Source organism: Bos indicus x Bos taurus, chromosome 29, assembly GCF_003369695.1.
Source record: "Bos indicus x Bos taurus breed Angus x Brahman F1 hybrid chromosome 29, Bos_hybrid_MaternalHap_v2.0, whole genome shotgun sequence".
NCBI lineage: Eukaryota > Metazoa > Chordata > Mammalia > Artiodactyla > Bovidae > Bos > Bos indicus x Bos taurus.
The window spans coordinates 8,197,984-8,210,400 of NC_040104.1; the positions used below are offsets into that span (position 1 = coordinate 8,197,984).

Genomic DNA, 12,417 nt, shown 5'->3' on the forward strand with positions numbered 1-12,417 from the left:
GAAGAAGGAATGGGGCGAGAAGAAGGTGCATCCGGAGGGCTTGTGAGGGAGGCTCTGAAGCGGGGGTCCCCAGCCTCTGCTAGCCCCAAGGGCTGGAAGCAGTGCTCGTCCAGAGGGAATGGGGAGCTGTTGTGCTCTGAAGGGTCTGTAGGGGAGAGATCAGCGAGGAACTGGGCTTGGTGGTGGGGGGAGAGGGGGCTGGGGAGGGGAAAGGAGTGAAGTGGAAAGGCAGGGAGCACAGGGCCAGGCCAAGAGCTCCATACTGGGGGGCACCACGGAGGACCAGGCTTTCCTGAGGGATGGGAGCCAAGGGGAGAGGAGGTTATTGGGAGGGACCAGAGGGGAAGGGGCCAAGGTGCTCCAGGCAGAGATGGGTATGTGCTGGTGGAGAGCCGGGCAAGATGGGGGGCCTGAGGGATAGGAGCGGAAGCTTGCGGGGGAAGGTTGGGGATGATGAGAGAGGGAGACTGGGAAATCAGTAGGAGGGGGCTGTGCTGGGGTGGGAACGCGCTGGGGGCGGCGACAGGGTTATGGGCAGACAGTGCTGCAGGGAGAGGAAGCTGCAGGGCCCTGGGCTTGCTCCCCACCCCCAAAGAGGAAGGGACCATTCCTCACGTCCCAGCCTCCTCCCCAGTCAAGGAGCCATCTCTCTGCTCTGGGTTCTTTGGGCTGGGGTGTGAGCCCTTGAAGCCTTGATGGGCCCTTGGAGGCAAAACTGGCTTTGGGGGGCTGTTGTCATCTCTACTCTCCAGCCCCACCTGAGTCCTAGGTGAAGGAATTCAGTGCCTCCTTGAACCAGCAAGGGCTGGGAGGGGACTCCTTCTTGGTGCCTGGAGGTGAAGGGGGGAGCTGTCCAGACCCGGCGAGTGATGAAATCCGTCTTAGGGTGTGGGTCTCGGGTCTCCAGTCCTCTTGACTGCCTCAAGGCTTCCAAACACTTCTGGCTTTTTCTGTGCTGGGGGGTGGGGTCATTCATTTCTGCCCCTCCCTCTTGTCCACGTTGCCAGTGTCTAGGTATTCCTTTTGGGGCAGGGTAGACTCCTGGGCCTTGCATTCTCTATCTTCTGCTAGAGAAGTAGAAAGAGAGAAGGAGGAGAGAGGAGGAAAGAGGAGGGAGGTCGGCTGATCTGTGATCTGTTCACCGTAAGGCCGTCTGTTTTGTGGGGCTTTGGCCACTCAGGTACCTAGCTCCTCCTGCCTCCAGGAATGCTGGAATCCGAGGCTGGGCTGGATCTTTCTAGGGGCCAGGGGAGAAGGGTCTGGCTGGGGAGGTTCCTTCATTCCTGCTAGAGGAGGTATTCTCAGATCCATTGTGGCCTCAGATCCACAGGGGTGGGCAGGACTGACCGGCGGGCAGGACTGACCGGCAGGCAGAGGCCAGGCGGGCGGTCACAGCGTGGCTGGGGATTTCTCTCCAGGAGCCCAGGCCTCTGCTGGCTTCTCAACCTGGGTTGAGTCCACACTCTGAGTTCCTGAGAGGAGGGGGCTGGGTTCGAGAGGGGATGGTGGGGATCTCTTTCCCCTCCAGGCCTCCAGTCTCTATCCAGCTACCCTCTCCTGCCCGCCCTTGCCAGTGACACAGACAGCTTGACACGGATACGTATGCTCGGTGACATCCACCCAGACACACACCTACACAGGCACTTACACCTGCATACACAATACACCTCCTAGCATCACACGGCCTACACTCCCCGCCCAGAGAAACAGCCACCTCGCTGCCTGCCTCAGAGACCTCCCCCGGGTGCCCTGCTCTGCTGTGACACCCTCGGGGCCCCCACGTGCCCCCAGAGCCTCAGTGCCATGCTGTCAGCTCTCTCCCTCAGATGCATGCACCCCCCGCTCCGTCCAGCCAGGCACCACCTCAGATTCGTACAGCCGTCTCAGGTGCACCTGTACTCTTCCAACAGACCTTCACTCCCTGAGACACACCCTCTCCTCACAGAGCACCGCCCCCCCCATCATTAAGCACCACATTCTCTTCTGTGTCCTAAGCACTTTGCCCCAGGCTTTCAGGCGCGTGACCACAGCCCCTTCAGGTCTGACCCCGTGCTCAGCCACACCTGTCTTCCTCAGAACCTTCCCATTTCTGGGCCCCCTGCTCCCAGCACTAATCCTCACGTGTGGGGCCCTACCTCCACCTGGTGCCAAACTATCCATTCATTCTCGGCCCCCACGGGGACACCGCACCCGACAGTGAGCCCGCTCCACCTGCCTGGCCGCTCATCTGCCCAGGCGGCCCCTGGCCTGGGCCCGTCCACGCCCACAGGGCTGCAGCCCTCAGAGACTCAATCAGCAATCAATCTGGCACGTGCATAGCACCTTGCCCATCCTCGCTCCTTCCAGAGCCCTCTCTGCTGCCACCACGGTGGGGTGGGGTCAGAGAGAGGCCGCCTGGACTCAGCTCTGCCCCTCCGTGAGCCTCAGTTTCCTCATCTGTAAAATGGGGGGGGTCCTCACCTACCTCATGGGGTTCTTTTGAGGAGTAGGCCAGATGATCATGATGACAATAATAATAACAATGACTGTATTCACAGGCATTCTTTGTTTTATTGCGCTTCACAGATAATTATGTTTTTTGCAAAGTGAAGGTTTGTGGCAACCCTTCATTGTCAGATGACGGTTAGTGTATTTTAGCAATAAAGTATTTTAAAATAAAGGTATGTACATTGCTTTTTTAGACACGATGCTGTCACACATGGGACTATAGGATCATAGGCTACCGTACAGTGTGACTGGGAAACAAAAAATTCGTGTGACTTCCTTTATCGAAATATTCGCTTTATTGTGGTGGCCTGGAATCGAACCCGTGGTATCGCCAAGGCTTTGGAGTAGGCACACTGTCCCTGCAATGAGCCCGGCTCTGTGTTGAGCACTCTGTGAACTTTGTCTGATGTGTTTGTCCTGCCCCCAGTAAATGGTGGCTATTTCCACGTTCATCACGACGTTCCGCGTGCACACATACGCCTGTCATGGGCACTGTTAGGAACGTTCCCAGGCACCTCCTGCTTACTCACAAGGCCACCCCTGGAAGCCATCTGTCCCCTCCGAATTGCTGGGATGTACCTCCCCCCGGGCATCATCCCTCAGCTGTGCACAGCACGGGGTGGGCATGGGGGTGAGCTCACGCCTTTCACTGCCTACCTCAAACACCTCGCTCTGCCCCCAGTGCGTCGAGTCATTCATTTGCACCTCAGTCCCCAGTCCACCCACCTCCTCAGACCCACACACCTGGCAACTGCCTCGTCATGCACATCGTGAGCTGCCACTCTGGTGCCCAGACCCTTTTAGGCTTCTCTCCATGTACATGAACACCTGCTCAGGGGGACCCTCGCACACACACACCCACTCCCAGCCGTGCTGCTCTGGGACCTCTGCTGGTCTCCAGACCCATTCTTCTCTTTCCCACCTTCCTAGGTAGGAAGAAGTGCCCGGAAGTGTGGGGAAGGGTCCAGGGGGCACAATCCTAGTCCCAGCTCTGCCCTGACAAGCTGTGTGACCTTGTGGAGTCTGCCTTCGGTCAGCGCCCTAGCACCCACTAGCCACAGGGGGACTGCAGCCTTGAGCCAGTGGGGATGGAAGCTGGGAGGTGGGGGTAGGGGTGACTCAACTGCTCTCAGGATCTCCACCCTCCCTTCGCCCGCAGAATCCTGTCCCATAGAGATGGCCGCTCAGTGGCCCCTCCTCTTCTCTGAGTGTCGGTTTCCCCATTTGCAAAAGGGCGGCAGTTCTAAGGTCTGCCTGGCTTCTCTCATCCTGCCATGGTGAGAATCAAAGGAAACGAGAAACACATGGAGTTTTGCACACTGTAAAATGCTGAGACGAGGAGTTTTTAAAGTGATTATTAATACAACACCTACTTCTCCATGTTAGTCTCTACTAGGCACTGTTTCAAGTGCGTTACATATGTCAATTCACTTTTGAAAACACTACTAAAATCTCTACTTTACACATAGGGCAACTGAGGCCCAGAGAAGCTAAGCAACTTGTCCAAGGTCACACAGCTAGAAAGGAGTAGAGCTGGCATGAACCCAGGCTCCTGAGTCAGCGCCCCTAATCCCTGCACTTCCTCGGTTTCGCTTTTGCCCCCTGCCGAGATGTGTCTGACCGTGGACTTGCCGGAGGTCTTCCCTTGTCACTTCTAGGTCATCAGAGCTGGAAGGAGGGAGCAGGGAGAGGGGGTGGGACTTATTCTTTGCTTACTGATCCTGCCTGAGGTTTTAGGGAGGAGAGAGGACCCTTCAAAATACACCTTCTGCCATTGAAAGGGCCCTCAGAGCTCGAGCTGTCTGATGCCCCCTCCCCTGTGATTCAGGAGCCCCCTGCTGAACATCTCTGAGCCTTAGTCACCCTTCCTCAGCTCACACACCCCCACAGACGGGGAACTCACCCCTCCCCCCGACCGGAGGCAACCTACTCCACTGTTGGCTGCTCTAGATTGCCGGCAAGTTTCTCTTTTGCTTGAGCCAAAAATTCCCTCCCCATAACACACACTCTCCCACCTGTCCACAGGCTGCCTTCTGGGGCCACCAGAATGTGTGCAAACCCAGCTCTTCCTCCCTGATGCCTGGGGGAGGCCCCTGCTGTCACACTCCCAGCTGGCGCTCGAGAGAGCTGGCTTGAGGAGAGGAGAGCCAGAGAAAGGCTGGCATTCCCATGGCTGGAGGTGTGTGTGTGTGTGTGGGTGTGTGTGGTGTAGACATCAGAGAAGGGGCTGAGTGGATGCCGGGAGAACACCTCTAGACAGAGGCTCTGCTGGAGCGGGTACAGACAATCTAACCCTGAAATTCACATCCGTTCATTCAGTTTGTGCTGGTGGTGTGGGGGTGGAGGATTTTGGTCAGACTGGAAGGCCCAGGAGTGGAATAGTGGGTACATGGGAAGCGTCTGGACTGGAAGTCCAGTGACCTTGATTTTAGTCTTGCTCTTCCCCATGGGCCTAGGGCGTGGTTGCTCCTCTCTGGGACTTGAAGGGTGAACTCTACGAGCTCTGCGGTCTGTGTCTTTTGGCCCCCCTGGGGCAGACTCAGAGTCTGGGTTGTCTGGAGAGGGCAGGGCCCCAGCGAAGGTCAGGTCAGAGAAGGGTGAGCTCTCTGAGCGTGACACCGCCCTGTGGCCTGTGGCCGGTGCAGGGTAGAAGAAAGGCCACAGGTGTTGGAGCCAGCTGACCCCTCACCTGCTCTTGGGCTTGGGGAAATGAATCCATCGTTTGAAGCTCAGGGTCCCTGTTTGTAAGCCTGGGGTAAATAAACCACCTCCTAGCATAGACAATGCTGTGGTGGTCCAGCCTGGCACATGATGCGCAGTAGAAAGCTCCAGAGTCACAGCCCAGATGCCACGCTGCCACTGGTCTGGTCGTGGGAAGATGAGGAGGAGGCTGTCAGGGCCCAGAAAGAATCTGTGGGACAGGATTCTGTGGGGCTGAGAGTGGGCTGAGGTCCTGAGAGCCGCTGAGTCACCCCACCCCCAACCCATCTAGTTCCCATCACCACTGACTCAAGGCTGCAGAGTCCATCCGTGGGTAGGGGGTGCTAGGGAGCTGACTGGGGGGCAAATCCCAGATGGCAGGGGAGAGGTCTGTTCCCTGGAGGAGCCGTGGCCCTGGGCCAGCAGTGGCTGGCGGTGTATGCTACACTGATGTCATTCGGCAGGCAGGATATCCCAAGGCTGCTCCGGTCAGTGTCTCTAGTCTGGCAGTGGGCACTGGAGAAGCATTGATCTTGGGGAGCAGAGCATGGACACTGCAGTGCCAGGGGGCTTCCACTGCAAGGCATGAGTGTGGGGGAAGGGCCGTGCTCAACTCCAGGGACTGTTTACTTGATGTAGCTGTGCAAGGCCCTGGCCCTGGCCCTGGCCCTGGCCCACGGGGAGGAGAGCTGCATGCCAGGAGTTGAAGAAGGATGGAGCATCTTAGGTTAGCAGGAAGCCCCTGTGTCCGGGGAGGAAGGGTGGGTTGGAGGCAGAAGCTTGGTCCTGGACTGGAGGAGGCTGAAGGGAGGGCACAGGGGTGGTGAAGAGCAGCAGGTACTCTAGGGCGGAGTGGGATGGAAGGACTCAGGTGTCTGCTTAGTTCACGCTTCTCTTGGGGTTATCTTTGCCTTGCAAGCCTGAAGCTGCCCCAGTGGTCTCTGGAGAGAGGACACAGGGAAGGCGGGGGCTTCCTCCCGGCCAGCCCTGCAGCCCCTGTGCCCCGGCGCTGAGCCAGGCTGGCCTGTGCTGCAGAGCTGCGGGCTGTGGGAAGAATGAGTAATGAGCCTTGAGGGGCCACAGGCCCAGCCCCTGCCCCGGCCCCTCCCGGGGGCACCGCAGAAGCCCGGGTTCTGCCCCCACAGCCGCTGCCAGGCACCTGCCTGCCCACAGCACCCGCTCCCTTGCCACACTCTCCCTCCACATCTGGGCACACAAAGACCTGTAGAGTCATCCCCTGGACTCTTACCCACTTTGTCACTTCCACTGCTGCTGCTGCTGCTGCTGCTAAGTCGCTTCAGTCGTGTCCGACTCTGTGCAACCCCACAGACGGCAGCCCACCAGGCTCCCCCGTCCCTGGGATTCTCCAGGCAAGAACACTGGAGTGGGCTGCCATTTCCTTCTCCAATGCAAGAAAGTGAAAAGTCAAAATGAAAAGTGAAAGTGAAGTCTCTCAGTCGTGTCCGACTCTTAGCGACCCCATGGACTGCAGCCTACCAGGCTCCTCTGCCCATGGGATTTTCCCAGCAAGAGTACTGGAGTGGGTTGCCATTGCCTTCTCTGGCGGCCGCCACTTCCATCCCCCAAACAGGTAACATTCCTCTGATTTTTAGGACCCAGGCGGCTGCCTTCCAGTCTCTGGAGGCCTTCTCTGCCATCCTTCACTTCCTGTCCTCCGCCAACTTCCTGAACTAGGGAGACCCTGCCCCTAGGCTCTGTCAGCAGGGACCCCTCTGCCGCTCTGGAGAGGGTGGGGGATGTGAGCAGAGGCACTGGGTTGGGGGGCGGGGCCGGGGAACGAATCCCCTTCCTTATCCCTGAGGCCGAGGCAGACTGGACAGCAGCACGAAATCCTATTCCTTCTGCCAGCAGAAATCGATAGCTAATTAATTCCCTCCCCAAAATAGTGTCCGGAAGTGGGGGTGGGGGCTGGAAGAGAGGCCAGGCCAGACTGAGACCCTGGGGGGGTGGTTGGGGAGGGCGGGAGGATGCCATTCTCTGGCGTCTGGAGCTGCGCCTCTGCGGGGGGTCTCTGGCTGCTCCTTCTGAAGAAGAGGGGGTTTGGTCTTTCCCTTCCCCAAGCCTGAGGGTCCTTTTCCCCTGCTCTGGGCTGGGGTGAGGGTGCGTGTGTGTGTGTGTGTGTGTGTGTGTTGGCGCGGGGGGGGCGGGGTGGGGGGAGGTAAGGGCGTCAATCAGGCTGGGAGCAGGTGCTGCATTTAATTTGATTGGCTAATTAGCCCGCGCATGTTAATTATCTCTATTACCCAATGAGGAGAGGCAGTGGCAAAGCTATATATAACCAGCGACAGTGTTTGGAGAGAGAGGGGGTTGCCTGCCTGGACCGCCTCCCTTCTTGTCTGGGAAGGGGCAGTCCTTGGAGACGGGCTGGGGCAGGACTCTTAAGACCCTCTTGGAGCCTGTAGGGTTGGGGAGGAGGGAGTCAGGAGCCAGATGGAAGGACCTGAGAGCTGGATTTGAGGGTCTCTTAGAGGTGGCTCCTCAAACTCTACTGCCAGCCACCTGAGGCTGTCTCTGACTCATCTTCTTTCTGCATACATATCACTCCAACCATCCTGTCCCCCAACTCTTTGCTCATCCTTCACCTGGCTTTTTGTGGGGGTTGGGGGGGGGCTTTAGCTTTCTCTCTCCCTTCATACCCCTAGCTTCCTCCCATGGAGGGAGGAAACACATCCATCCAACCTTCTCTCTCTCTCCGAGGATCCGTCTTCTCTTCTCTTGGCTTACACCTCTCTGAACTACACCTGTGGCTGCCCTGCCCTTTGTCATGCTGGAGTCAGAGGCACATGGATCTAAGTCCCAGTTCCCCACTGACTTGCTGTGCTACCTTGGGCAAGTCCCTAGACTTTAATATGTGGGATTCCCCAGTCGTTAATGGGAATAATGGGACCTCTCAGACTGATTAAGTAAAATGACATTTGTAAAACTGCTCAGCATCCAGGGCATTGATAAATGCTGTCAGAATTTGGAATTTAATTTTCTCTATCTTCTCGCTCTTTTTTCTCCCCATCAGGCCTTCTCTCTCATCCATTATTCTTCTCTTTCATGCGATTTCTCTTCTTCCTCTCCCCCCTGCCCTTCAATCTTTCCCTGTCTCTTCCTAAACTCTGGCCCGTCTCTGTTTCTTTCTCAGGCTTCACCCCACCTCTTTCCCTTCCTCCCTCCCCAAAATAAAATCAATGCAATATTCAGGAGGGTTGTTGGATATAAATAATTACGACTCGGAGTTTAACGAGATGCAAATTCCCCTCCCTGTCGTGGGGTATAAATTGCTCTCTGACAGCCAGTTACAAGGGTAATCATTTCAGAAAGGCAATTTTATGCAAATGAGGCTGTCTGCCTCCTGGTGGCTCCCCCAGCCCTGGATGGGTAGGAGGCTGGAACCCAGGGGTGAAGTGAAGGCCCAAGTATCAGCCTAGGTCCCAGGCTGAAGCCTGGGAGCTGGAGCTTGAGGGTGACAGACATTTAGGTTCAGGAAGGACCCAGGCTGGTGAGCAGGGTGTTGGGGCCCAGAAAGGGGGTGATTGTGGTTTTGGGGGAATTGTAGACACAGAATCAGGTGCCTGAGTCCTCGCATGGAAGGAGAGGGCTTGGGGTCTGGAAGTCTGGGTCCTGGCTGGCTTCTCTCCCTTGCCTCCTTCCCAGCCAGGTTACTCAGGGATACCATCGACGAATTGGCATTTAATTAATCCCAATGAATTATTTAGCAACTTCATTATCCAGCATCAGGAACTGATGAGAAAGAGCCCATGGCAGGTGGTGGGACCATGCACAGAGCTTGGGTAGCTCAAAGAGGAAGGAGCTGTGGTCAGCAGCTGGAGGAGTCTCTAGGCCTCACCCACAGGAGCTGCCCCTGGTCCTGATAGGAGGCGAGGGTGAGGGCATCTGGACTGGGCTCCTCCTGGACTCTAAGGTGTCACCTCCCTACCTGTTTGCATCTTAAACCCTAGATGATGCCCCTAGAGGGTGTTATCTCCGCTCCTTCTCTCTCCACCCCACCCCCAAGTGCTGGGTCCCGAGTATTCCCATCCTCGTGGCGAGACCCTCTCCAGGTCAAGGTGGCTCCTCCAGTTCTAAAGGGAAACAGTTCATCTCTTGCTAGTGTGAAGGGGGAGCCAGACACCGACGACGCCAACCCTCCTCCGAGCTCCTCAGTAACCCTTTCCTCTCCGTTTCCCCGCAGGCCTCCCTCCCCCATCTTCTGTCGGAGCCCGCAACGGGGGAGGGGCGCCTCTGCTCCCGCCCGGGGGAAGCCGGCATCTGGGCCTCTGCGCACCTCGTCCTGCGGCCGGGTCCATGGCACTGTGAGCCGGCGAGGGAGCCCCGCTCGGCGCGGGGGGCGCCCGGCCCCCTCCCTGCCCCATGCACCCGCGGCTCTGAAGCCTGAGCGGGGCCGGGGGCCGGGCGGGGCCGGGGCCGCCGGAGGCATGGCGCTCGGGAACCGGTGGCGGCCGCCGTCGCTGCCGCTGCTGCTGCTGCTGACGCTCGCGGCGGGTGCGGGCGGCCTGGAGTTCGGCGGCGGCCCCGGGCAGTGGGCGCGCTACGCGCGCTGGGCCGGCGCGGCGAGCAGCGGCGAGCTCAGCTTCAGCCTGCGCACCAACGCCACGCGCGCGCTGCTGCTCTACCTGGACGACGGCGGCGACTGCGACTTCCTGGAGCTATTGCTGGTGGACGGGCGCCTGCGGTTGCGCTTCACGCTCTCGTGCGCCGAGCCCGCCACGCTGCAGCTGGACACGCCGGTGGCCGACGACCGCTGGCACATGGTGCTGCTGACCCGCGACGCGCGCCGCACCGCCCTGGCGGTGGACGGCGAGGCCCGCGCCGCCGAGGTGCGCTCGAAGCGGCGCGAGATGCAGGTGGCCAGCGACCTGTTCGTGGGAGGCATCCCCCCCGACGTGCGACTCTCGGCGCTCACGCTCAGCACCGTCAAGTACGAGCCGCCCTTCCGCGGCCTCCTGGCCAACCTGAAGCTGGGCGAGCGGCCCCCCGCGCTGCTGGGCAGCCAGGGCCTGCGCGGCGCCGCCGCCGACCCCCTTTGCGCCCCCGCGCGCAACCCCTGTGCCAATGGCGGCCTCTGCACCGTGCTGGCCCCCGGCGAGGTGGGCTGCGACTGCAGCCACACGGGCTTCGGCGGCAAGTTCTGCAGCGAAGGTGAGCCCGGGGGAGCCGCCGCTGGGCGCCTGGACGCGGGAGTAAGGGATGGGAGGGTTGCCCGGGATCCAGGCCTGTGGGGGGCACCTGCGGTCCGCGGGCTCCGGCACAAGGGCGGGTGTGTGTACCAGCACGCGAGTTGTGAGGGGCGTGTGAGGACCCCTGTCTCAAGGAGAGGGCGCACGTGGTCAGCCAGGGAGCAGGACAGGCGGCGGGGTGCCCCGGGTGGGCGTGACCTGACGGCAGGCCCGGTGTGGGCGCGGCCTGTGTGGGCGTGGCCTGTGTGGGCGCGGCCTCGTGAGCCCATCCGGGGCGCCTCTCCGTATCCCCAGGGAGGGTTCCGTGGCGACCTGTGCGTAGGACTGTGTAGTGAGAGCCAACTAGCGAGAAGATGGGTGACCGACTGTGAGGCGCCCGCGAGGGCCGGTGGAAGAGCTCTGTGTGGGCGGGGCCTTGTGAGTAGGGACGGTGGTTGGGGGGCGGCCCTACCCTAACTCTTGGCGGTGGGTAGGTTGGGGGGCGGCCCTGTGAGAGTGAGTGAGGGAGGGGCCTTCGAGCGCTGTGGGGAGGGCCGGGGAGGGCGGGGCCTAGGAGAAGGGGGCGTGGTTGGTACGAGTGGGCGGGGCCACAATCTGAGGGTCCGCGCGCGGGTGGGAAGCCCTGCCTCAGAGGCCCCGACTGGACCCGCGCCTGAGGGCCCGGACGGGAGACCGTTGGGCGCTGGGAGAAGAGCCCACGGCGCGTTAGAGGGTGGGTGGTGATTGTCAGGCGGTGACTGCACGCGCCAGGAGGGCGGGAAGCGAGTGTTTTCAGAGTGAATGAAGCTCGAGGGAGAGGGTGGCTGAGGCCTCTCAGGGTTGGTGACTAGAGTCGACGATTTTGATGAGGGGGGAAAAAAATGGCTGGTCGTCTCTTCCGGGTGAGAGACTGCAAGCGGAGGCTGGTTTTGAACATCGGAGCCCTTACAAGCGTGGGGTGTGGAAGGGAGATTGGGGGGCTGGAGAGGACTGGTGAGGACTCTGGAACTGGGTATGAAATCAGGACTGGAAGGGGTGTTTCTACCAGTACCCGGGATGCAAGAGGCCTTGATGAGCAAGGTGGGGGGACAAGGTCGAGGATGGCTGAGCCGGGCCTGGGGTGAGGTGAGGTTTAAGGGAGTGGGCGAGGGAGGGATTTTGAGGCCCCTGTTGGCACTTTGGTCTGGCTGGGGAGTAGGGGAGAGGTTCCCCATCAGTTTGGAGCCTGGGCATAGGCACTTCCTTCCTCCCTGGTGTGTGGCAGCCGTTTGGAGCGGAGGTGTGCAGTCCTTTCCTTCAGTCCCCCTAGGAGCTGTGGGCTGCTTAGCATTGTGGGTGTGTCTACCCTCAAGAGGTAGGGTCTTTGAGGAGTGTGTGTGCCCACAGACTAGTGTGGCCCTGGGACTGCTTTGCGGGTAGTGTCCTCCTGCCCAGGACCTGGGGACAGCCACAGGAGTAGCCCACGTTTGCAGGTGAAGGCCTGTACTTTGCCCAGTATTCTGACTATATCTGCAGTTGTGGTAGAGGAGTACATAAGGGAGGTTTTCAGTGGCTCTTGGTGGTGGGATGTATCTTCAGGAACTGTGTGTATTAAGTCAATCTGGCACCTTCTCGCCTTTTCTCCAAGGAGTGCAGGTGCTCCCTAAACTGTGAAATTGTGTGTCTGTGTGTGTTTGCTTGCATGCAGAGGTGCGGGAGTCTGGCGGTGTGAGTATCATGTGCGAATGGTCTGTTGGCAAATAAAGTCCCGTGCCTAGTAGAGTAAGTAGTATGTGAGTGTAAGGGCGTGGCTGCATGTGTAGGTATCCCTGTGCGTGTGTTTCCATGGGAGACCTCAGTAAGACACTGGACTTCATGAGGAATCTTTCATGACCTGTAACTTGATTCTCTGGTCCCTATGATCTCTCCCCTCCAAGCCTTCTTAAGAAAATAGCATGAAACATGCTATTTTTTAAAAAATTATTTTTTAGAGATGATTTTTTTGGCTGCACCATGCAGCAGCGTGTGGGATCTTCATTCCCCAACCAGGGATTGAACCTGAGCC

The 12,417-nt window shown here is 59.2% G+C and overlaps 1 protein-coding gene across 26 annotated transcripts in view; it reads left to right on the top strand.

Annotated features, from left to right (window-relative positions):
• NRXN2 (neurexin 2) overlaps positions 1–12,417 on the top strand; it is a 110,598-nt gene that overhangs the window by 478 nt on the left and 97,703 nt on the right. For all 26 annotated transcript variants that reach the window (XR_003509312.1, XM_027531247.1, XM_027531226.1 and 23 more), the window contains exon 2: positions 9,389–10,356. Coding sequence is in view for 25 of the 26 variants with exons in the window: in XM_027531247.1 (XP_027387048.1) it covers positions 9,633–10,356 (724 nt within the window). In the remaining variant the exon portion in view is untranslated. The remainder of the gene's footprint in view (positions 1–9,388; positions 10,357–12,417) is intronic.